This window comes from Orcinus orca, chromosome 2 (genome assembly GCF_937001465.1).
Source record: "Orcinus orca chromosome 2, mOrcOrc1.1, whole genome shotgun sequence".
Classification (NCBI taxonomy): domain Eukaryota; kingdom Metazoa; phylum Chordata; class Mammalia; order Artiodactyla; family Delphinidae; genus Orcinus; species Orcinus orca.
In genome coordinates, this window is record NC_064560.1 from 53,775,340 (window position 1) to 53,801,372 (window position 26,033).

At 40.6% G+C, this 26,033-nt stretch overlaps 1 protein-coding gene across 3 annotated transcripts in view; it reads left to right on the forward strand.

Annotated features, from left to right (window-relative positions):
• The first annotated feature begins 68 nt into the window (after positions 1–68).
• Positions 69–26,033, forward strand: part of LARP4B (La ribonucleoprotein 4B) — an 88,297-nt gene continuing 62,332 nt past the window's right edge. Inside the window, exon 1 of one of the 3 annotated variants that reach the window (XM_049705671.1) lies at positions 69–152. Coding sequence is in view for 1 of the 3 variants with exons in the window: in XM_049705673.1 (XP_049561630.1) it covers positions 737–841 (105 nt within the window). In the remaining 2 variants the exon portion in view is untranslated. Of the gene's footprint in view, positions 352–698; positions 842–26,033 lie in introns of those variants that run through there. The other 2 variants (XM_049705670.1, XM_049705673.1) reach the window with 2 other exon arrangements.

Genomic DNA, 26,033 nt, shown 5'->3' on the forward strand with positions numbered 1-26,033 from the left:
GGGCGCCGAGCGCCAGTCGGCGGACCAGGCGGTGGGTACGCGGGCGCGCGGGCGCGGGAGCGCGCTGGGCGGGACTTCCGGCGGGGCCCGGAAGCGGGAGCTGTGTGTTCTCATGCGAACGGGAAGGAGCGTTGGGGTGCTGGAGTCGCGAGGTTGAGATATTTTTCGGCCCGAAACGGGAAAGAGTTGCCGCCGCCCCGCCGCCAGTCCGCGCCGCGCCGACCCCCGCCGCTCGTCCGGGCCGGCCGCGCCCCTGCTTCCGCCCCTCCCTCACGGCCCGTCCGCGTGTGGCGCGGTTGCCGGGCACCGGGGCTGCGGCGGTCGGCGGCCCGGCGGCGGCGGTGCTGACAGGTGAGAGCGGCGGCGGGCGGGCTGCTCTGCTCCGCTCCCGCCGCGTCGCGCCCGGCCTCCGCCTCGGACCCGCGCCGCGCCCGCCTGTCATGGGCCGCCATCTTCCCGGAGGACGCGGCCGGGCAGGGCCCAGCGAGTGTAGCCGGGCCGGGGCGCGGGCAGAGGGGTCTGGGTGCGGACCGGGGCGGCGGGCAGGGCTGGGGCCGGCCAGGGCCGGGCCGAGGTCTCGGGGGCCGGGGCAGGGGTAGGGTACGGGCAGCACCGCCGTCCGGCCCGCACTGCGGCGGCCTCGCCCTGCCCTCCGCCCGGGCCCGGGACCGCGGCCGGCCGGGCGGGGAGGGCCCGGGTCACTCGGACCAGGAAGTAGGATCCTGTTGCTCCGGGTATGCTTGGGACGGTCCCGCTCTCCTCAGAGAGGTTTGAGCAGAGGCAGATTCTGGAAGAATTAAGAAAAAATTCTAAAGACGCCTTGTGTTCGAGAAAGGGGCAGGTCAGGAATCTCTTACCACCTGCTTCTCAGTCGTGTCCAATCAGAACGTAAAACTTAAGACTTGTTCAGACTTCACTGTCATTTTGTATTGCAACTTTCCGTGCAGGTCATCTTGTCTTCCCCCTCATTTCTACATAAAACGGTCTTTAATTTAGGCTGAGGTGAAACTTGAGAAGATTATCTGTAGGGTAGCTATCCTGTGCGTTTGAGACCCTCTCTTTGGCTGCTCAGTAACTTGCCCTAAATGTTAAGTGGAAGTTTGAAGTTTTGGATAACTGAAGGAATGGGAAGAGTTCCCTGGACTGTTCAGGGAAATCAGGTAGTGTGAGGGTTTTTAGAAAAAGATAATATCAACTTGAATATTGTAAGCATACAAGTTATTTTCTTGTTTTTAAAGTTTTTCTCATGACATTTAGCTGGTCTCTTATTTTGTATTAAGTATCTAAAATGCTTTTGAAATAGGTTCTGAGTTGTAGTTTGCAAAGACCACAGTGGGGAAGAGTGACGTTCATTTCTTTGGAGGTCAGATAATATGTGCAGTGTGCAATTTCCATACTTCCCCACCTGCCTGGCTCCCTCTAATTTACAGTCAGCGTAATTTACAGAAGTTGAAATGGTTGTGGCTTGTCAACTTTTCTCTGTATTTAATATTCTGAAGGGCAGTTTTATAATCAGGCTCTACGAAATCGCTTGATGTAAGTTTGCTTGAGTTGCTAAGGTGGAATACTTTATGAAAGGCATCAGGTTAGCAAGTTTATTATTCAACCATAAGTTTGATTTGTGTACTTCGCTTTGAAACTTGTGTTTAGTTAGAAATAAATTTCATCCTGTATTTTGAAAAGTTGATGTGTGTTGCCTTTGTAAGATGAAAAAGTGGGTGTGTGAAGAGAGACATGGCTTCTTATTGATTAGAAATTACCCTCTGGGGCTTCACTTTTTTATCTCTAAAAGGAGGATTATAATAACATCAGCCTCATTGGACTGTTTGTAACATATTGATGTTGGCTGTTTTTGCTCTTTTTTTTAATTACTCAGATTCTTATTCAGAATTTTGAAACTGGTGTTTACCGTATTACTGTTTTCAATATTCTTTTAGTGAATGTCAGTTTTAATTTATTAACAGATTTTTTTTTTCTTTATCACATGTATCTGGGCAGAGAAAGCAGGTCTGAGGACAGAATGTGTAGTTGGAGAAAGGATTTATACTATATTTGAGTAGGAGCCAGAGAGAAAATGGATGATAATATGAGAACAGAAGTTTCTTGGCATTTATTTTAACGTGTTTTGTTGAAGAGTAGCCAAAATTAAATGGCAACATGTTCAGGGAAGATTTTGATTTTATTTAAGTTTCCTAGGAATTGCACTTTAAAAAAAATTGAGATTTGGAGAACTTATTGATATTAATATGGTTTTCACAGATAAGCACATGTTTAGACAAATACGTATTTAAAATCTGTGGAAACAAATATTTTACTTAATCACTTGTTTTTAATGAAGCAGTCTTCATATATCTATCATAAAACAGTTCCAAAATACTTAAGTGCAAGGTGGGAACATCATGTTTTTAATGTTAATAACAATAAACAGTGCTTTAAAGTAGCCCCACTGCTTAACATAGATTTGCAACAATATTACAAGTTTTTGCAATGATAGAGCTGTAGTTGATGTTACCAACCAAGTGGCTGACAAACTCCTTTCACTGTTAATTTCAGTGTCCTGCTGCTGGAATTCATACTTTCTGTAGTGATAACTAGGATTATAACCTAGGTCTTCTAATTTTAGTAACTTGTGTTTTCTTTATGATTGTCCCTTGAGATTGCAAAAAGCTCTGTAGCTATATTACTTTAAATTCCATTTGTTTTCGTCTTAATATTTAAGGCACAAGTTTCAAATAGGCTTTCATAACACATGCTGTACTCTTGCAGGGTTCTCTCATATTTAAGGATTTTTTTTTCCCGATTGGTAAATGCAAGAAAATCATGTATATTCTTGTAATTCCTCCTATAAGACCATTGACTCAACCTTTTAATAATGGAGAGAAGAAAACAAGCACTGAAGTTGTGTTTATGGAAAGTACATTGTTAAAAGAAACAGACACTGCTACAGGGCTTGGTCGCTTATGCTCCTTTGTAAAACTTTATTCCTGTAAAGAGTTCTCCTTTTTCTGTAAGAGCTAATTTTAGAGTACCTAGTAAAGGAGGCACACTACCTTCTGAGAGGGTTAAACTCACCAGACCTGATTTTAATTTAGTTCAGTTTGAACTTTTTGCTCCTAATTGTTGCACTTGTTGGTATCTTTGGAGCTACTCTACTTCTGGAGTTATCTTGATTAGAAAATGAATTTCTTTATTAGAATGTGGAATTGTAAGGTAGATAACCATTAGGTTCTCTTACTGAAAGGAGGAGGATATTTCCAACATGGAAATTTTTTTCCCTAATGTTCTAGCGCTTTATTTTTCCCACATGTAAATGTCTTCCTTATGATCAGGCAAAATGATTAAGTCAGCTTATGTTTCCTTCCTTCTCACCTCCCCCACCCCAAACCTTTTGTTCCTTCAGTGCTTTATAAACTTTTTCATCATTTTTTTGGAGAAGCAGTCATGGTTCCTGTGTAATCATGAAGGGTTGCAGGTGAGTGATGCCACCCCTTTTGTGCCTTATGTCATGGTCTGGTTTCCTCTTTAGTGTCAGACCTACTTCCCTACTATAGTGAGACCTGGGCCACAGAGTGCATTCTGTAACATGGTGGACATTTCCTATTTAACTTAAATTTGATAATCCTTGAGGTGAGACTTAGTCTTCACTGAAAATGTTCTTTTTGAAATCTGATATGCAAAAGTTTTGGCTTAAAAATTGATAAATTAGGGTGATATTTATTTGTGTGATAAAAATAAAATGCTCTTTTATTTACACACACCATTTTTGTCACACTGTAGTGAGAGGTTGCTTTAAAGGCATATCCTGATTGTTAGGCCCTTTGTAAAAACTCCTCAGTGACTGTCCCCTGCCTAACTAAGAAGTGCCCAGGGGCCTTGCCACTTCTGCCTTCTCCTTGCCGGCTGGGCCACCTTTGGTTGGCCTGCTCTGGCCACAGTCCTCTCCCCAAAACCATGGCCTTGTCTTTGCTCTCTCTTTCCTTTGCCTGGAATTGAAGGTCTTTTCTTCTTTTTTTTTGACTTAGCTCCTTAACCCATCCTTAAAAAGGTATTTCAGGAATGCTTGCCTTAATTTTTAATGTCATGCTGAGTGCTTCTCTGTTTCCATAGCACCCCAAGGCATTGCACTAATTAATTAATGTAAGCTTCTTGTGGGCAAGATCCTTTTATGTCCCTAATCTCTTTGCCCAGCCCGGGGCCAAGTGTTGCACTACAGATGTTGAGGAAACTTTGTTTCACTAGAGGGATAAGGTACCTCCCACCTCAGTTTTAGAGGAATTATTTGCATGCTTTCATAAACAAACATGCAAATTTTTACTTGAAAAGAATGCAATAGAAAATGCATAAAAATTCTACTTACAAAATGTTAACTGACTTGATAGCTACATCTAGCACGTACACTATTTTAGGTGGAGTGATTTAACTACGTGGCCTCTATATGATATTCTTTCTCAGTCTTTAAAAATGTGCCCCTTTTGATAACAATATTTCTTACCTTCTTTATTTTGCTTTGAAATGAAAACAAATTATATTAGCCAAAAACAAAGCAATTACAATAGTGAAAATGTATTTTTAAACTTCAGTGGATTTTTCAATTTTTTATTCCCTTTTGAGAATCATTGCTCCATGACCTTGTGCAGAGCAGGGCCACTGAGAGGAAAGAGGAGAGTTCATTCATTCCTTTTTTGAGCGGGTATTTTTGATCAACCACACATTAGCAGTACAAAGATGAATGATACCAGAACTTTTCTCTAAGGCTTGTGGTCTAGAAGGAATTAAGACAGTGAATTGTTTTATTTAAAGTAAAGTAGACCAGCATTTTTGGACTCTTGAACCCTCTGTACGTGAAACTTCTTTAGGACTCTCCACTCCACGCTTCCTTGAGCAGTCCCGTTAGGACAGTCGAGTTTATTGTAGTGTGGAGTGTGGTGGACATCCCTCATCTCCCTTCCCTGCTTTATTTTTGTTTGTAGCACTTACTACTACGTTATAACATGCCATGTAATTTCTGTATTTTACGTACCTTGTGTCTTCTTGTACTTGAATGTAAACCCTATGAAGTTGAGGGTTTCTGTCTCTTCCGTTCATTGCTATGAACCCAGACCTTAGAAAACAGTATGCACTAAATAATTGATGAGTAAATCCCAGGGTTGTAATGGTGAACAAAAGAGAAAATTGCCCTCCTCTCTGGAACTTTCTGTCCACTGAGGCAGGGAGACAAACAGATAATGTTGTGCTGGGAGGTTGTCATGTAGACCTTGAGGGATTGGGCAAGGGGAGGGAGCCTTCTAGGCAGAGGATAATGGTGCAAAAACTCTGAGCTAGGAACTGATTCAGAGAGGCTGGCGACAGGGATGGGGTGGGCAAGGCAGCAGCGGGGTCCTGCAGGGTCTGGAGCTCCTGGCATGGATGAGAATTGTGCTTTCTATCCTAAGAACAGTGAGAAGCAGTCAGAGGGTTTGAAACAGGAGTATTCCAAGACCAGAATTGCCTTTTTAAGCAATCCTTCTGCTTTACAGAGACTTGTGTCGAAGGGGAGGAATGGATGCATACAGACTGGTTTTACTTGGCCCCAGGGTGGCAAGCTCTCTTGCTTACACTTGTGTTTGTCACAGTGGAACAGTCCAAGCCCTGGTCTAAATGAAGAATAGGTTGCTTAGAACGCCTTTCATTTGTATTACACATAATCATATGTGTTTAAAAAATACTTTAAAAATAGGCCTCAAACCTGGTAGCATTTGTCATTTGTTTAAAGTATACTTGTTTAAAGTATAAAGTATATTTGTTATTTCAGCTTTTATTAAGGCAGACTAATTAACAGATTCCTTTTTTAGAAACATCTCTGAAAAATGAGAACATTTTGTTTTCAGATTTCAAAAAGCTTTGTTTTATTGTCAAAGCTTGAAAATACAGGGATTAAAAACATAGTGACCAGTTGGATATAGATTTACAAGTTGCCTCGATTATTATCTCTTTCTGAATATATTAAACATTCCCTTTTCAAATATTTTTTTCTGGAAATAAACAAGTCCTTTAAAACCTCTTCTTTAAATACTTAATACTTTCTGAACATTTTTATTTCTGTTTGTTGATTACATATGTCTCTGTATTTCATTGTTGAGATTCTACCATCTGTATAATTTCTGCCTTGCCATGTACAGGTGACCCTTGAACAACGGAGGGGTTGGGGAGCCAGTCCTCTGCACAGTTGAAAATAAGAATAGAACTTTCCAGTTGGCTCTCTGTATCTGTGGTCCCACACCCGTGGACTCAACCAACCTTGGGTCGTGTAGTACTGTAGTACATATTTATTGAAAAAAATCTGTGTTTAAGTGGACCCACACAGTTCTGTGTTGTTGAGTCAACAGTGTGTGTGTGTGTGTGTGTGTGTGTGAGTCATAAGCACACTGCATATAGTATGTACTGTAATCCATTGCTGCCTGGCTTCTCACAACTCCCATGGTCAGGGAATAACAGCAGCCTTTAAAAGCAGACTTGAAGTCCCCATGGAGAGAGTTGCCTTTTAAAAATCTGGGTATTTAGAAGGCAAAAGCATTTGATCTTTGCTTGTAGTTTTATGGTATGCTGGTTGTCATTTAGTGCAGAAGCTCAGTGTGGAAACCTTTTGGGATAAACCTTTCTCTGGCATTATTGTAAGGTCCATGTTCCTTTTGGATTCATATCTGTATCTCCAGTGATGTTTGGTGTCAGACTAGAATGCTATTTCTAGTTTCCCTTCGTACAGACCATTTCCCTTGGAGTACAGACCATTGTACAAGTGAGTAACTATGAGTCAGCAGTGTTTGCTTCTTCACACCTTAAATATCTAGGCAGGGGAAGGGCAGCTGGTGAGGACAGAAGGATGCAGTGATTAAAGCAGCTCATACGTAGTACTTGCTGTCTGTGTGTGTGGCCCTTAGTTTTTCACAGCTCTTCCTATTTCTTTGTATACATTGACAAATTTTCCTTTATTCTGCTGAAATCATTATCTTTCAGGGCTCAGTGCAGGAGAGCTAATCCTAAACATGAAAGGACCGGAAGTAGAAAATAGGATCACCAAATAAAATTGCAGAAGCATTCAGGCACACAGATAGAATTTGAAAGTCTCTGTGACCTGGCGAAACTTTCAGTTTAGAGTGAAATGTTTTCCTACAAAAGAGTGGCTTGGGATCCTAAAATGACCATAAATTTTAGTATTTTCAGTCATGGACACTCTTAGCATACTGTTCTTTGAAGTTTAGAATGTTGAGAGTGTGTTTGATTGTCATTGTGGAGGTTTTTAATCTGTTAATGTAGTTTTAAGTTTTTCGTGAAATCGCAAGATTACAGCTCAAGATAAAAAACCGTAGATCAGGTGTTTTCCCAAATTCACTGTATGGCCACAAGTCATATTACAGCGGTCCTCTCTTGTCTGTGGGGGATACATTCCCACAGTGGATGCCTGAAGCTGCGGATAGTGCCATAACTCCTATATAATTTTTTCCTGTACCTAGGATAAAGTTTATACATTAGGCACAGTAAGACATTAACAATAATAATAAGATATGACAATTATAACCATATACCATAATAGGAGTTATGTGAATGTGGTCTCAAAGTACCTTATTGTACAAATTTAATGCCTTTTCCATCTTAACTAATCGTTTATCAAACACTGTGGCTATAACTTTTGCACTTTGAGGTGCGACAGAAAAACTAGCACGAATTTCTTTTTCCTTCACAATTTTCAGTGTTCGTACTATAGATCTTAACCTTAGCACACAATTTTTATCCTTATTAAGTCAGGAATTTTTACCTTTTCACTTAAAGGAAGCACTTTACAGCTTCTCTTTGGCATATCTAAATTGCCAGCATCACTACTCTTGTACTTTGGGGCAATTATTAAATAAAATAAGGGTCCCTTGAACTCCAGCACTGCCAGACTGTGATAGCTGATCTGATAGCCAGCTGGCTGCTGAGTGACTAATGGGCGGGATACGAGCTGCACAAAGGGTTGAGTCACGTCCCGGGTGGGACAGTGCAAGATTGGGCTGTGCTACTCAGATGGCGCGCAATTGAAAACCTATGAATTGTTTATTTCTGGGATTTTCCACTTGATATTTTTGGACCATGGTTGACCCTGGGTAACCAAAAGCATGGAAAGCAAACCACGGATAGGGAGGGACTACTATGTTAGGTAATATTCTGAGTGGGGCAAATGAAAGCTAGATCATTAACTTCCAATTTACAGTTTGGTGCGTGGGGGTGAGGTTAGGTAGGTTTATTGATAATTGGTGAAGAATAAGTGTACTAAGTGTTTAATAATTAACAATACACGTAATCAGCCTTAATCCAGTTACACGGAGTAGTTTGGTTTTTTTTGTTTTTGTTTTTGCCGTACGCGGGCCTCTCACTGCTGCGGCCTCTCCCGCTGCGGAGCACAGGCTCTGGACGCGCAGGCTCTGCGGCCATGGCTCACGGGCCCAGCCGCTCTGCGGCATGTGGGATCTTCCCGGACCGGGACACGAACCCGCGTCCCCGGCATCGGCAGGCGGACCCTCAACCACTGCGCCACCAGGGAACCCCGAGTAGTTTGTTTTTATCAGTGCCGTTGTTACCTGCCTGGAATTATAAGACTGAGAGGGAAACCTTTTATCCTTTTTGACTATTCATGTAATGTTTGGTGTGAATGAAATAACACTTTGAAGTAAGTCATTTTCTGAGACTTTGAGTTTTGGTCTACATTATTTTATTAACTGAGATTTGATAATAGTTTCTGAAAATAACTGCCAGAAAAATTGTGTAGTATTACAGTTGTAGTGTGAGGGTTTTAGAGCTCAAAAGATTCAGAGACTGAAACCCACAGAAGTAAAATTAATTAGAAATACAGCTAGTTGGCTGGTGGCAGAGTGAGGACTATAACTTCGGTCCACTTTTTTTTTTTTATTTTTTTTTAAAAATATGATTTTTTTTTTAAAGGGACACAGCACATTTATTTTATTTATTTATTTATTTATTTTTGTTGCGATACGCGGGCCTCTCACTGCTGTGGCCTCTCCCGTTGCGGAGCACAGGCTCCGGACGCTCAGGCTCAGCGGCCATGGCCCACGGGCCCAGCCGCTCCGCGGCATATGGGATCCTCCCGGACCGGGGCACGAACCCGCGCCCCCCGCGTTGGCAGGCGGACTCTCAACCACTGCGCCACCAGGGAAACCCCGGTCCACTATTAATAGAACTCAGTAGGATACTTTTCAAGTTATACCCTTAACAGTGGAATTTCAAAAGAAAAATTGAAATTGGTGAAAGTGTTAGTTTTATGTATCCTATAGAATTTTAAGTCAGCATTTTATTGTTATGTTTTTAAAGCAGATTTGTAAAGCAGCCATTAAACTGTGCTTTTTAAAACATTGAATTAATGTTTTTATTCCAGGAAAATTAAGGGTTTTGTTTGCCATTTTAGATAATTTAACCTATTAGCTTTAATCCATTTAAAATCCTTCCTATTAGGAAGGCGCTAACAGGTCTTTTGTCTGTATCATATATTCAGACTCGTCTTTGAGAAATAGTCTAAGGAAAATTCATTTAAATTCAGTGGTTTCCTTCCTAAAGCATTTAGACCTTAACATCCGCACCCCGGTGCAGGGCTCTGCCTTCAGGCTTTGGAAGCAGCAGCCCCTGTGTTCACACCCACCACCTATCTGTGAAGAGGAGGGCGGGCTCCAGAGCTCTGAGCACCTCTCCAGGCCTTCAGTTCGGCCTTGTCTGTTTCTGTTCCTTCCGGCCGTGTGCCCAGTGATTTCACACCTCCACAGCCTGCAGCTTTCCTAAACGGAGACCTGAGCGCAGGTCATCCTCCGCAGTGTATTGGACTTGTAATTCAGGTGACCCAAAGCCCTTGCTGCTTTTTTCCCCATTTGTTCTTTGGAACATCTGTTTTACTGTTTAGGAACATCTGTTTTACTGTTTAGGAAACTGAGGCCTGGAGACAGGTACCTTATATCACACAAGAGAGAAGAGCAGAAAATGGAATTTGCCTAACTTCTTGTTTCCAAGTCCACTGCGAATAGTGCCCAATTCTCAGAAAGCATAGGTGTCTTGCATAAAGGTGTCTTAGGTCCAGTAACCTGATAGATTTGAGAGCAATAAACACAGCATAGCTAATCATCAGAAATGCTGGCTTTAATTAGAAAGTTTTAGTAGTAGTTTTATAGTGATGATTGTTGAGGTCAGGGGTAGCCCACAACAGAAGTCTGAGAGAAGGTCATTTACCTTGCTGAGCAGTAATTCAAAATTATTGGAGCTGATTCTGATCCTCATAGTTGGCTTGGAACTTTTATGGTGATGTTATTAGTTTCATCGTCTGTTGAACTGTAATCCTAAGTGGGCTAGGACTTGTGATCCAGTTACTTACAAAATGGAGATGGTATTATGTTGGAATATCAAATTGAAAGATTATCGAAAGTAGTACATGCTTTTGAATTATAACTGTGGAACATAAATTCTTTTTTCAAACATGGTATCACTTTTGTAAGGAATGCTTCATGTTAGGGGGTATTTGATGTATTTTAATATTAACTGATTTGCACAGTCATTTTGGAAAACATGAAAGCGTGTTCAATTGTCACACCTAATCTTTGAGGATCGTGATTAGGTTCTGTGCTTGGACTCAGTGGCTGTTACTTTCTGAGTACAATGTGGTACGGGTGTCCCTGCTGTCCTATTCGGAAGTGGAGCACTCCTCTGGAACCTTCCATAAGCCAAAATGGTATAAAGCAAAGAAGCAGTTACCTTAGGACACATCTTGTTAAGGGAGGCACAGAATAGATAGAGGTAAAGCCCAGATGCTCACAGACGCAGCTCACAGCCAGGTGGCTGGGTGCTGAGATGCTGAGTGTGGCGGGGGAAGAAGCTCAGCGAGGCTGCTCTCACTGCTCTAGTGAGCGATGCCTCTGTAACTGCTGCAAAACGAACGCAGAGAGCTGCCAAGCCGCCATTTTTGATTTTCGCAAAAGCAAAAGTTCTCTTCAAGTCTCTTGGTTAGCAAAAACGGGTACTAACATAGGCCTTTCGTACAAGCAAACTTTGGCAAAGTGGGAGATCTCTGTGTTTCATAGCTCCCTGGAGCCGGTGCCTGGTTGTTTGCTGGCACTTGTTTGAGCACATGCTCTGTGCTGACAGGCCCTAAAAATGCTCACCACCTGCTGGGTGGGGGTCCCTGCTCTTACTGTCCTCATCCCATGCCCAGCCTGATGTCATAGGTGGACTTGGGGTGAGGAGGGAATCCTTGAGCTCCTGGGTTTGTGTTTAACATTTCTAGTGTATGTCCATTTTTCCAGTGAAAGGAGTCATAACTTTCAGCATACTTTCAGAAGGATCTTTGACCTCTACTTTCTTTTTTTTTTTTTTTTTTTTTAAATTTATTTATTTTTGGCTGTGTTGGGTCTTCATTGCTGCGTGCAGGCTTTCTTTAGTTGCAGCGAACGGGGGCTACTCTTCTTGGAGGTGCACAGGCTTCTCATTGAGGTGGCTTCTTTTGTTGCAGAGCACAGGCTCTAGGCACGTGGGCTTCAGTAGTTGTGGCGTGCGGGCTCAGTAGTTGTGGCTCACAGGCTCTAGAGCGCAGGTTTAGTAGTTGTGGCACATGGGCTTAGTTGTTCCGCGGCATGTGGGATCTTCCTGGACCAGGGATCGAACCTGTGTCCCCTGCATTGACAGGCGGATTCTTAACTACTGAGCCACCAGGGAAGTCCTGACCTCTACTTTCAATACAAATAATAGGTTTTGTGTGTTTGCCGCTTAGGAGTTTCTTCTGTGAGTTGTCATTTTGATAATTAAATGTAATTTTTTATTGCCAACATCACTTTGTATTTAACTCTTCTGTATGTTCAGATCCCAAGTGCACACTTACATGTATGTACACACATGTACACACATATACAAAACCTAGAGAGTATCTAAAATAAAATGAAAGTGAACTCAAAGTAATTTTACTGTGATCTAAGAATGTTGCCTTTTCCCATATTAACACATCATTTGGAATATTCAGCAACAGAAGCTTTCACTTGGAGTCATCTCATTTTCTGAGCTTTATATTTTAAATACTAGGAATTTCCTCCCACATGTTTAGTGCATGAAAGATGAGATGATTAAACACATTTCCTGAGATTATGCTCTGTTGGGTACTGTATCAGGATACAGCGGTCAAGAAAGTAGATACTTTCCCACCCTCCCAGTACTGGAGAGATGGCTGCCTTGCTGCGTGTAAAGGGTTTGCAACTCAGGCTTTGTGGAGAGCATGGTGAGTGACATTTCCAGCTGGGCTGGCTGGTTGGTGTCCCAGTGTCCTGAGTGCTTGCATGGTGGATGTATGCTGAGGGTGGGATGCAGGTCTCCTGTTTCAGGAGTGTCATTCTGCGGAAGGATTGGTGGGACGGGGAAGACCTAGGAGGTTGAGGTAGTCATTCTGTGCAAAGATTATGGTTACTGGAACAGTTTAGTGACAGTAGAGGTGAGGAGGTATAAGCTTATGTGAGAGAAGGGGTTAGAAATTTATTTGCAGGTTTCTGGTTAGAGCAGCAGGGTAGATGATGTACTGTCTTTCCTTGAGATTGAGGAATTGTCAGTTTTTGTTTGTTTGTTTTATATGAGAATGGATTTTTTTAAATGGTTGATTTTGAGGAATCCATAGGTCAAAAAATGTTTGCCAGATATTTGCTTAGATGCACTGAAATTTAACACATGGTGTTAACTGAAATCAGGAAAAGCTGAGAGCAGAAGGCCCAGTGAGGTAGAAGCTCCAGGTGATGACCTCCTGGTGAAACCAGCTACATGTGGGCAGCAAAGTGCTGGGGCTGGTGGGCTGCTCTTTGTTTTCTCTCTGTTCCTTTTCCTACCAGTTGAGTTGTTTGCTTACACAAGCCAATTAAGTTTGTCCCCGAGTTTGTTCAGGGCAGTTGTACTCATTAGTAGATGATTTAACTAATATAAACTGATAAAAATAGTACAAAACAGTTATCATAGGAAAACTAATTTGAAAACTTTGGAGTGTCTCAATAAAAACAAATCACCAAAACTGCTATTAAATTAGGTAGATGGATATGACAACTATAAAAAATTGGGGAATAATTATTCTAGAAGCATTGCACCATTCAGATTATTTTTTAAGTATCTCAGTTGTACTTTAAGGAAACAAGTGAAAGTCTTAGGTGATTCATTAGGATGTGGTTTAGGTGAGAAAGAAATAAAAGAACGTCCAATAGACTAACTCAGTCTAAGAAAAAGGCCCAAGTGATGAGTATATACAAGTTCAGGTGGCTCAGGATTCATGTATCAGGTTTCAGAATCGCCTCCCTTACTATACAGTTACTTCCTGTCACATAGGTTGAGAGAGCATCCAGGGAGGGTCAGAGAGGAGGAGCAGAAAAGCAGGCACATGAGGAAGAGAGCGCTTGCAGAGGCCGCCTTCTGGTCCATCTAGTGTCAGGCAGGCGAGTGGCCGTCTTGGAAGGAACAGTGTCCTTGGAGAGGCTGCATCTGGTCCAGGACCCCCCCCAGTCACTTGGTTTTGTTCTGCTTCTCTTGTCTCCACTCTCCCTCCCTTGTGCTCTGCCTTTGGAGACAGCACGGGCTGGGCATGTTTAGACAGGGACAGGAGGAAGAGGTTGAAGATAAAGGAAAAGAGAAGGGAATGGGATCCAGACCACAGATAAATGACCAGCGCTCTTACAATTAACAGGTAGTTTTTTCTCTAAACCTTCTCTGATATAGAAACTGCAGAGAAAAACTCATTCATTTTCATGAAGTTTTTAAAAGTTGTCTTAGGTGCAGGTTGTATGTATTTGGGTTCCTTGCCTCGACTTTTGAGGTCTAGTTTTCAAGAGCTATATAAGATTATAGTTGTTATGGAATATTTCCCTTTCACCAAAGTGCTAAGAAATATAGGTCTATTAGAAATACTAAATTCAGGAAAGGAAAGATGCACATTAACGTAGATCTTGAAATAAGTCATATTTTATCGCTACTTATAAAGCTGTTAAGTGGCTTTTAATTTTTAAGGAAGATGATTTGCATGTCAGGTAACAAGATTTTAGGGAAGACCCATAGGGCTGTACATGGGGCTTGAGGAAGATAGGTTGCGCTATTTATTACGGCCATCTGTTGCATCAAATACAACTATTTACTGCTTTGGAGCTCTGCAGACCCTGTGGGAATTTCATTGTCCTTCCTTTGGAGAAACATTACATATTCAAGATGTTCTTGCTTTGTTTTGGTTTATTGCTTAGTTGATTAATGTAGATCAGAAGTACGTTTTCCCCACAGCAAAGCTTTTCTTTTTTTTTTTTGCGGTACGCGGGCCTGTCACTGTTGTGGCGTCTCCCGTTGCGGAGCACAGCTCCGGACGCGCAGGCTCAGCGGCCATGGCTCACGGGCCCAGCCGCTCTGCGGCATGTGGGATCTTCCCGGACCAGAGCACGAACCCGTGTCCCCTGCATCGGCAGGCGAACTCTCAACCACTGCGCCACCAGGGAAGCCCCAAAGCTTTTCTTTTAATTTAACATACTTGAAAATTACATGTTGATAGTACTTTAAGAAATTGGTCTGTTACAGGATGAAGAAGTGAAAATATTCTGTCAGTATCAGGTGTACAGTTTTTTTAAATCACTGAATTTGTATATGGTTCCAGAACTTCGAACAATCGTGCCACCTCTAGTTCTGGTTTTGTGGCGCCCTCCTAGGAATAATAAACATGTCCCAGTTTGAGCAGCACAGGGTTAAAGCAGCTCTAAGATGTTTCCAGCTCTGACGTTCTGTCATTCTTTAAAATGTTGAGTTCTAAGTTTGCTCACCACCCCCCACCCGTCTTCCTCTTCAGGTTAAAGAGTATTGTGCTCTTTCAACTGAAAAACTGTAGTTATGTGATTATAAATTGGAAAGCACAATAGAACGTGATAGGCAGTCCTTGAAAAAATGCAAGATTCATTAAAAGGGTGAGGTGAATAGAGACTTTTTCCCATAAAAAGAGTTGAAGAAATGTACTGTCTAGAGTTTATTTTTGAAGAGGGCTTCTGGGTCTCTTGAAAGACACTTTTGTGGTATTGGTTCAGACTTTAGGTACAGGTGTATACTATTGGTATATTTGGCTATCAGCATTTTTTGTTTTCAAATGTAAATGAGAGAAAGTGATTTTTGTGGAGAGTTTCAATAATCTCAAGAAAGTGATCACATGTTCAAAATGAAAGTAACAAAGCTGTATAGTTTAGGGAAAAAAAACCTATATATGCTCAGTCCCCTAAGGTAAAAATAAATTATGAAAGATACTGAATGAAGCAGTTCTGCTCTTTGTCCAAAGGGTGATATTATGCATGAAAGGTCAGCAGTGATTGTTTTTTCCTGCTCTGGACTATAGACACGTTCAGCTTTCTATCAGCAAGGTTAGTGTGTGTCTGAGAACAGAGACACGTGAATAAGAGGCGCAGGCGCTCATGCTGGAAGGGCCTTTGCAGCAGGTGAGCAGACTGATGTGAGAAGGACTTGGGGGTGGAAGTGAGGGGGCCTGAGTGAGGCAGGAGAGGTATAGGGGGGCTCTCAGCCTGGCAGACTGCTGGCCAGACCCTGTGCACCTGGCACGTGGGGGGGCCCTCACTTTCAACCTGGGAAGTAGTTCTTACTGAAAAAATGCTGATAAACAGATGAATGGAGGTCAGAATACATTCTAAACAGGCTGGACTCAGGACCATTAGCTTTCGAACTATGAAATTGAATATCTTTGTTAAAATAAAAGTATTTCTTGGCATATGTACTCCTTCCACATTAGGCTGAGTGGTGTGGACGTGCTGCCTTGTGTCCTGTGCAGGCTGCCAGTTTGGCCCTGGCACTTCCTGGTCGTGTCCAGAAAGATGTGTCAATTAGCAAAGCTTGCACTGGTGAAAAAATATGTGGCTGTTTCAGGAGATGCTCTTCTGTTGGAAAAGGAGCAACTCATGATAAGAGCAAGAGGTTATACTTTGAGGGCAGAAAGGCTATATCTCTAAGGATGTGATTCTCTGCTTCACCTTTGCACTCACATTTACCAAAATTTTACAAAACAGCCATTACGACCACTTGCAAAGTAAGAGAAGGATTTTAAAATCTTTTTCATATTGCTTTACTTGTTTCAAATAATAGTTTATTTAGGGTTCCTTATAACCTAGTAAAATAATCTTCTCAAATATTTGTCTTCTCCAGGGCAAGATAATATGTCATAAACCAATTATAAGTCTTAAAGCTGCAAGGGACCTTTTTCACTTTTTTGTGTGGAATTATCTAGTAAAGATCTAAATTGGAAGCAATTAGTAGAAAAAAATTATAATGTAATTTTTATGGTATATGTGTCATGTAGATACTTTCCCATTCCTGTTTCGCTAAGAAATAAGTTTTTGCATGTTGTGTTTGATTTTATGCCCTCCCTAGGAGCAGAACCAGATCAAACTATGAAAAAGAGTTACCTTTTCCTCCTACTGTCTTTTTCAGTAGAAGCACAGGTATGCATGTATAAAAGGAAATTTTAAAAATTAATATCAGTTTATTGGCAGCATCTGCTTAGGAATACGTATTTCCATACTGGGTGCCAGTTTGAAAGCGTAATTAAACAACTACTCCACTGAGATTGGATTGCTCTTTTCATTCATCATCACTGTAGGAAGACTCAGTGGAAAGAATGGACTGTCATAGAGATATTGAATCTTAAAAAGCAAAAGAGCTAGAGTAACAGCTTTCCTGGCGACAGCCGTCTATTGCTCTGTAAATGTTCCCACTATTCAGGCCTACAGATTCAGTTGAGGATATAATCTGTGTAAGGTGCTGTGGAAGGTGCATAAGCTGATCTGCCCCAATATGAATTATTCTGCTGTGAGACAGGAATATGCACTTCAGATACTGTAGGGTGATGCAGACAGCTGTGAGGTAAACAGTACAGCCCAGCCGGCAGTAGGAGACAAGTATTTGATAACTGTCATTCCCATTGTGGTGTTTGATTTTCTTACACCTCTTTATCTAGAGTTGGACATATTGAGTTCATAAAATATTTAAGGTACAATTCTTAACACACATCCTTACAGTCCCAAAATGCTAGAATTGTGCTTTGATGATTTGATTTAGCTTCTTTGACCATTTTTGTCTTTTTCTAATGAGATTATTTAGTTTCACATGTCTGGGAGGTAAACTGTCTTTCTAAAAAGTATGGTTAGACATTGAAAGTAACAGATTTTAACTTTTCTAATTGATTGTCAAAGGGGTCACACACTACTTAATTAAGACAACCTCTGAAGTTACTAATAATCCATTTTTCATATATAGATAAAATTGTGTTTACTTTTCTAGTTGAATATTTACTGTTTTTTTGTAAAATGATTCCAGTTGTTAGGCTGGAGTTCTTAGAACATATGTCTGTGTGATTGCATCATGGATCATCCATCTCCTCTGCTTGTGCTGTGTTCCTTAACTCATTGCTCTTGATCACACACAGTTATTAGGCGTTAGAAGAGACCTTAGCATATGTGGCTGCAGATGCAGAAAGAGTATTTAGGCAACGGGATAGTAAAACCATATGTATTTGAGTGTTACTGACAAAACGAAGCTCTTTGGGGTAAATTGTAATATATCACTGGTGGGATATATTTTCCTGTTGTGTCCTATACATACTAAGAAGAAGCACATGGATACCTTTGAGAAACTAAGGATGGTAAGGGAGAGGTACATGTATGGTCACTGCTGTAAAGAGCAGAGAGGCTGTGGTGCGTGAGGAAGGGAATGAGAAGGGGAATCTAAGGTTGCCTTCAGGAAGGAGGGAGGAGCGTTCCAGGCCAGGAGAACAGAATGCAAAGAAAGGTCTGGAAGTATTCAAGGGTTCAGTGAATACAGAGTGTGGGGGGAAGTCTGTCCAGACTTCCTGACTTCAGAATGTTTTTAGATTCAGAAAAGAGGCTTTGTATTTGGCACCCATATAGTGGAGAGTTGTCTTATGTGAAATGTGTACCTTTTAAGGTCAACTCATAAAGCAAAAATTGTCTCTACCCTTGAAAATTCCCCAGGAAGGTGCAGTGTATCATCTCTCCACACTCTACTTTTTATTCTGACATTGAATCAGATCACTTTTTGTTGTAAAGAAAGATGAAGTATTTGGCTTATATTTAGGCACCATGTTTTTTCTTTTTTTTAAACCGCTTATTTTAAGTGCCAAAATCATAATCTGCACATTGGTAGAAAATGAATATTACCATAAAAGGGAAGAAGGAACGAAGAGCAGCTAAGGAAACTATAGGTACGTCTGAGGCCCCGTCACAGTGGGGCGTGTGCCCGTTAGTGTGGACTGACAGGGTGAGCTGCCTGCACAGGTGCCTGTGACCCAGCTCACTGGACCTACTAGCCTTGTGGCCTTGACTGCGTGTCCTCTGAACTCAGTTTCCCAGTCTGCTAGGTGGCCGTGAGACCTAACAGAATTAAGGTTAATTTAGTACTATGTAAAGTACTTAGAATAATCGTTGCACAACAGAGATCCAGATGCTGATTCTAATCTAGAGACAAATCATCCATGTTTCCATGTTACCTTTTTGTACTAAGAAAAAGAATTTCATGCTGTTTTAGGAGAATGATATCTTTTTTTTTTTTTTGGCTGTGTTGGGTCTTTGTTGCTCTGCATGGGCTTTCTTTAGTTGAGGCAAGCCGGGACTACTCTTCGTTGTGACACACGGGCTTCTGATTACAGTGGCTTGTCTTGTTGCTGAGCGCAGGCTCTAGGCGCACGGGCTTCAGCAGTTGCAGCACGCAGGCTCAGTAGTTGTGGCTCGTGGGCTCTAGAGCGCAGGGTCAGTAATTGTGGTGCATGGGCTTAGTTGCTCCGGGACATGTGGAATCTTCCCAGACAAGGGATCGAACCCGTGTCCCCTGCATTGGCAGGCGGATTCTTAACCAGTGCGCCACCAGGGAAGTCCCGAGAATGATATCTTTATTTTGACTGTTTTAGAAATTATCAAATTCTCTGTCCTTATTATTTGAAAACCTATTGAAGTGCGCCAGGCATGTGTTTGAAAATAAGGCTCTTAACCTCTAATTGTTTACTATTTGGGTTGTTTCCACTTTTTGGCTATTATAAATAATGTTGCTATGAATATTTATGTACAAGTTGTGGTGGGGAAATATGTTTTCAGTTCTCTTGGGTGTATACCTAGGGATGCAATTGCTGAGTCATAATGGTAACTCTTTGTTTAACATTTTGAAGCTGCTTACCAAAGCGGCTGTACCCTTTTAAATTCCCACCAGCAATGTATGAAGATTCTCATTTCTGCACATCCTTGTCAGCGCTTTTTTTTTTGTCATTTTGATTGTAGCCACCCCAGTGAGTGTAGAGTGGTATCTCATGTTTCAATTTGCATTTCCCTAATGATTAATGATGTTAAGCATCTTTTCACCTGCTTATTGGCCATTTGTATATCTTCTTTGGGGAAATGTCAATTCAGACTCTGCCCATTTTTAACTTATTTGTGTCTCAGTTTTGGGAATTCTTTATTCTAGATATGTGTCCCTTATGAGATATATAACTTGCAAATATTTTCTCCCGTTCTCCATATTATCTTTTCACTTTCTTGATGGTGTGCTTTGAAGCACAGAAGTTTTAAATTTTGATGAAGACCAGTTTATTTTTTCTTTTGTTGTTTCTGCTTTTGGTGTCCCAGCTAAGAAGCCATTGCCTAGCCCATGCTCATGAAGCTTCACTCTATTTTCTTCCGAGTTTTATAGTTTTAACTCTTATAGGCAGGTGTTTGCTTCATTTTGAGTTAATTTTTATAGAGAGAGTAAGTTTAGAGGTCCAACTCCATCCTTTTGCATGTGGACAGTCAGTTGTCCCAGAGTCATTTGTTGAAAGGAGTATTTTTTCCCCATTGAATGGTCATGGCACTCTTTCGAAACTCAGTTGCCCATAAATATAAGGGTTTATTTCTGGATTCTTAATTCTGTTCCATTGATCTGTATGTCTGTCTTTTGGCCAGCACCATACTGTTTTGATTTTTATAGCTTTGTAGTAACTTTTGAAATCAGGAAGTATCAGTCTTCCAACTTTGTTCTTTTTTTTTTTTAAATTTATGTGGTTGCACCGGGTCTTAGTTGCAGCAGGTCAGGCTCCTCAGTTGCAGCTTGTGGGCTTCTTAGCTGCAGCTCGCTGGCTCCTTAGTTGCAGCATGGGAACTCTCAGGATTGGTATCGGTACACATGTGGGATCTAGTTCCCTGACCAGGGATCGAACCCAGACCCCTACATCGGGAGCACGGAGTCTCAACCGCTGTGCCACCAGGGAAGTCCCTCCAACTATGTTCTTTCCAAGATTGTTTTGGCTATCGTGCATCCCTTGCATTTCCATAGGAATTTTAGGATCAGTTCATCAGTCTCTGCAAAAAAGGCAGGTGGGATTTTGATAGGGATTGCATTGATTCTGTGGATTGATTTGGGGAGTGTTGGCCATAAGAGTAGCACGTCATCCCATCCATGAACACCAGGCACTTGTCCATGAGAACTAGTTATGTCTTTTGTCAGTGGTTCTCAAACCTTGTGGGCTCAGGACCTCATTACACTTTTAAACATTGAAGGTCCCTAAGAGCTTTTCTTTACATGACTTATTTCCATCTATATTATATTAAAAATTAAGACTTCAAAATTTTAAAAATGTATTTTTCTTTAAAAATAACAAACTCCTTGCATGTAATATAAATAACATTGCCTGTGAAAAAACAGCAGTCTTTTCCAAAAACAAAAAGTAATTTAATGAGGAAAGTGGCATCATTTTCTGTTTTTGTGAATCTCTTTAATGTCTGATTTAATAGAATCTCGGCTGTAATCTCATCTGCTTCTGCATTTGCTCTGTTAGTGATGGGTTATTTTGGTTGAAGTGTAAGAGGGAAAACCTGGCCTTACACAAATATGTGGTTGGGAAGGTGAGTTTTTTTTTTTTTTTTTTTTAACATGTTTATCGGAGTATAATTGCTTTACAGTGGTGTGTTAGTTTCTGCTTTATAACAAAGTGAATCTGTTAGTTTCTGCTTTATAACAAAGTGAATCATATACATATGTTCCCATATCTCTTCCCTCTTGCGTCTCCCTCCCTCTCACCCTCCCTATCCCACCCCTCCAGGCGGTCACAAAGCACCAAGCTGATCTCCCTGTGCTATGCGGCTGCTTCCCACTAGCTATCTACCTTACGTTTGGTAGTGTATATATGTCCATGCCTCTCTCTTGCTTTGTCACAGCTTACCCTTCCCCCTCCCCATATCCTCAAGTCCATTCTCTAGTAGGTCTGTGTCTTTATTCCTGTCTTACCCCTAGGTTCTTCATGACTTTTTTTTCCCTTAAATTCCATATATATGTGTTAGCATACGGTATTTGTCTTTCTCTTTCTGACTTACTTCACTCTGTATGATAGACTCTAGGTCCATCCACCTCACTACAAATAGCTCAATTTCGTTTCTTTTTATGGCTGAGTAATATTCCATTGTATATATGTGCCACATCTTCTTTATACATTCATCTGATGATGGACACTTAGGTTGTTTCCATCTCCGGGCTATTGTAAATAGAGCTGCAATGAACATTTTGGTACATGACTCTTTTTGAATTATGGTTTTCTCAGGGTATATGCCCAGTAGTGGGATTGCTGGGTCATATGGTAGTTCTATTTGTAGTTTTTTAAGGAACCTCCATACTGTTCTCCATAGTGGCTGAACCAATTCACATTCCCACCAGCAGTGCAAGAGTGTTCCCTTTTCTCCACACCCTCTCCAGCATTTATTGTTTCTAGATTTTTTGAGGATAGCCATTCTGACTGGTGTGAGATGATATCTCATTGTAGTTTTGATTTGCATTTCTCTAATGATTAATGATGTTGAGCATTCTTTCATGTGTTTGTTGGCAGTCTGTATATCTTCTTTGGAGAAATGTCTATTTAGGTCTTCTGCCCATTTTTGGATTGGGTTGTTTGTTTTTTTGTTACTGAGCTGCATGAGCTGCTTATAAATTTTGGAGATGAATCCTTTGTCAGTTGCTTCATTTGCAAATATTTTCTCCCATTCTGAGGGTTTTCTTTTCGTCTTGTTTATGGTTTCCTTTGCTGTGCAAAAGCTTTGAAGTTTCATTAGGTCCCATTTGTTTATTTTTGTTTTTTATTTCCATTTCTCTAGGAAGTGGGTCAAAAAGGATCTTGCTGTGATTTCTGTCATAGAGTGTTCTGCCTATGTTTTCCTCTAAGAGTTTGATAGTTTCTGGCCTTACATTTAGGTCTTTAATCCATTTTGAGCTTATTTTTGTGTATGGTGTTAGGGAGTGATCTAATCTCATACTTTTACATGTACCTGTCCAGTTTTCCCAGCACCACTTATTGAAGAGGCTGTCCTTTCTCCACTGTACATCCTGCCTTCTTTATCAAAGATAAGGTGACCATATGTGCGTGGGTTTATCTCTGGGCTTTCTATCCTGTTCCATTGATGTATCTTTCTGTTTTTGTGCCAGTACCATACTATCTTGATTACTGTAGCTTTGTAGTATAGTCTGAAGTCAGGGAGCCTGATTCCTCCAGCTCCGTTTTTTGTTCTCAAGATTGCTTTGGCTATTCGGGGTCTTTTGTGTTTCCATACGAATTGTGAAATTTTTTGTTCTAGTTCTGTGAAAAATGCCAGTGGTAGTTTGATAGGGATTGCATTGAACCTGTAGATTGCTTTGGGTAGTAGAGTCATTTTCACAGTATTGATTCTTCCAATCCAAGAACATGGTATATCTCTCCATCTATTTGTATCATCTTTAATTTCTTTCATCAGTGTCTTATAATTTTCTGCATACAGGTCTTTTGTCTCCTTAGGTAGGTTTATTCCTAGATATTTTATTCTTTTTGTTGCAATGGTAAATGGGAGTGTTTTCTTGATTTCACTTTCAGATTTTTCATCATTAGTGTATAGGAATGCCAGAGATTTCTGTGCATTAATTTTGTATCCTGCTACTTTACCAAATTCATTGATTAGCTCTAGTAGTTTTCTGGTAGCATCTTTAGGATTCCCTATGTATAGTATCATGTCATCTGCAAACAGTGACAGCTTTACTTCTTCTTTTCCAATTTGGATTCCTTTTATTTCCTTTTCTTCTCTGAATGCTATGGCTAAAACTTCCAAAACTATGTTGAATAAGAGTGGTGAGTGTAGGCAACGTTGTCTTGTTCCTGATCTTAGTGGAAATGCTTTCAGTTTGGGAAGGTGAGTTTTTAATAGTCTTTTCATGTAACCTTGAACTTTGATCTTACACCAGAACTCCACTGAGCTTCTGTGAGGAGAGAATGAGGGTGAAAAAGACATGTCAGCATTCGTTTCAACCTCGTTGCCCCAGAAAGGGCCTTTGGGACCCCTGATGGAGCCCAGACCACACTTTGAGACCCCCTGTCTCAGAGAACAAGACTGATAGTATAACTTCATGAGAAAATGTCGTGATAACTGAATGACAGTTTTATTACCCATATTGACAGACAGCTGGGTCAGTACCTGCTCTTTCTGCAGGAGAGACTTTTCTCAACCCTAAAGGATTAGGTGGGTGGTTTGTCAACGTGGAATCAGCCAGCCGGTGAGTTTTATTAAGTATGTGTGATATATAAATAATAAATTATTCCAAAAAATTGAGCCTACAGGAATGAAACAAAGTGGAACATGATCCTTGAGTTTTAATCTTAATCACACATTGTTACTCATGTGGTGTCCTTTCCTTCTAGTTTCATTTGTTTAATTTTTAAATATTCACAAAGCTCTGTGAATTTTAAAAACATAGTTGTAATTATACTGTCCACAGTTTTATATCTTGCTTTTTTACTTTATGTAATCTTTGTGAATATTTTTTAATACTTGTAATATATTGCTTTTTTTTTTGCTTTTCTGTAGTTTTTATTTCCCCTTTTTTGACTAAAGCTTCCATGAACATTTTTTATAAAATGGTTTACATATTTTTGAATTGTTTCATTAGTACAGATTTTAAATAGAAGTAAGTATGGGAAGTTTTGGATGTGTATTTATACTATATCCTAGTTAGAGTTTTATTTTTGGTTTTTATTATGGAAATTTTAACTACACAAGTAGGGAGGACATTATAGCAGTCCTCCACGTACTGTACCCATCATCTAGTTTCAGCTACCATTAACTTGCTGCATTCTTGTATTTCTGTTTCTTCTCTTTCCTTAAACTTACAAAAAAGTTATTAGCATATTTCAAAGCAAATTCCAGATGTGTAATTTCATCTGTGGTCTTTTAGTTTATGTCTCTTAAAAATAAGACATTTAAGAGTAAACAGCCACAGCACCTTCATTGCACTCAACAAAATTAATAATCACCTTTTATCAGCTAGGCAGCGTTCAATTATTCCTATGAAAAATGTCATTTTAACTTAATTTATTCAAATCTGGATCCAGATACAGTTCTCACATTACATACGGTTATTTTGGTTAAAGCTTTTGTATTTTGTAGCAATAAAAGTCTCCCTTTTTTTTTTTCATGTCGTAGATTTGCTGTAGAAATGAGGGCATCTGTTGGTAGTATGCCCCACGTTTTGGGTTTAGCTAGTGGCTTTGTGTTGGTGTTATTTAACACATAGTGTTCCCAGAATTTCCTTGAAATTGGGAGTTGGATATAGAGGTTTGATTGAATACAGGTTCTTTTTTTTTTTGGCAAGAATACTTCATAGATCTGATACTCTTCGTCCCATTAAGAGTGTGATACCTACTTGTTGCACGTTAGTGATAAGATTGAAAAGTAGCTTCAGTCCCTCTGAGCCAATCATTATAAGTTCCCCATCAGCTCTTCCCCTAGTTTTAGCAGACATCAACCATCATTTCATTAGATGTTGCAACATTTTGATTTTCTAATGCTGTTATTCACTATGAGTTTTTAATTGTGGTTCCTGTATAGTGAACTGTGTGCCCTGATCTTTGGTTTTGCTGAAATAGTCATCCAGGAAAGGCAGGCTGATGCTTGTTTCCTAGAGTAATCTTCAGAAAAAGAAGTTGGTATCATAACAGCGTCCAGAAGTGACTAGTATAGTGGTGGCGTTTGAACTGTTGTGGATTTTTATATGTTTGTTTCCATTCTTTCTTTGTGCCCCTCACATTCTCTGTCTTTGGCCATCTGGAGCCCCTCCCTTCCTTTCCTGTTGCTCCTGTGATGTGACCACAGGAGTCTTGGAGCACTTACTTGCTGTCATGATAAGGTGTGCCAGGTTCATCTCAAATTGAGCAACGTTCTGCAAAAGTGTGGCTGAATGAGGAGGCAAAACTGAGGGGCTGTCACAGGTTGGAGGAGACTGGAGAGAAGTGACAGCTCAGTGCCGTGTGGGATCCTAGAGTGGGTTCTGGTGTAGAAGGAGGATACTAGTAGAAAAACTAGTGAAAGCCAAAGAAAATCTATACAGTTGACCCTTGAACAACGTAGGAGTTAGGGGCGCTGACTCCCATGCAGTCGAAAACCAGCATGTAACTTGGCATGCAGCCCTCCATATCCACAGTTTTGTACCCTGGTATCCTTGGTTCTGCATTTTGGATTCAACCAACCACAGATCCAGATCGTGTAGTCCTCTGGTATTTTTTATTGAAAAAAGTCTGCATATAAGTGAACCCACACACCTCAACCCCCGTGGTTCAAGGGCCAACTGTAGTTTAAAAAGTTACATTTACAATAAATAAAAAAAGATTATGTAGATCTTACCTAGCTTATTTGATTTTATGTTTGTATTTCCTTTTATGCTAAAAATGAATACTTAATATTAATGTAATTCTTATTTACCTTATCGTATTACAGTGTGTGTATGTGTGTATATAATATGTAAAATAGTTTCAAAATAATACCAACATTTACCCCAAAGAACAAGCCTACTGGGTGCATTTTAAGATTTCTTGGTGAGTTTTTAGGATTTTGTGTGCAAATACTATCTTTTAATATCACTTAGAATAATTCTTCTCTGGATATTTATGCCACCTTGATATACAGTTATGTTTATTTGAAACTGATTTATAT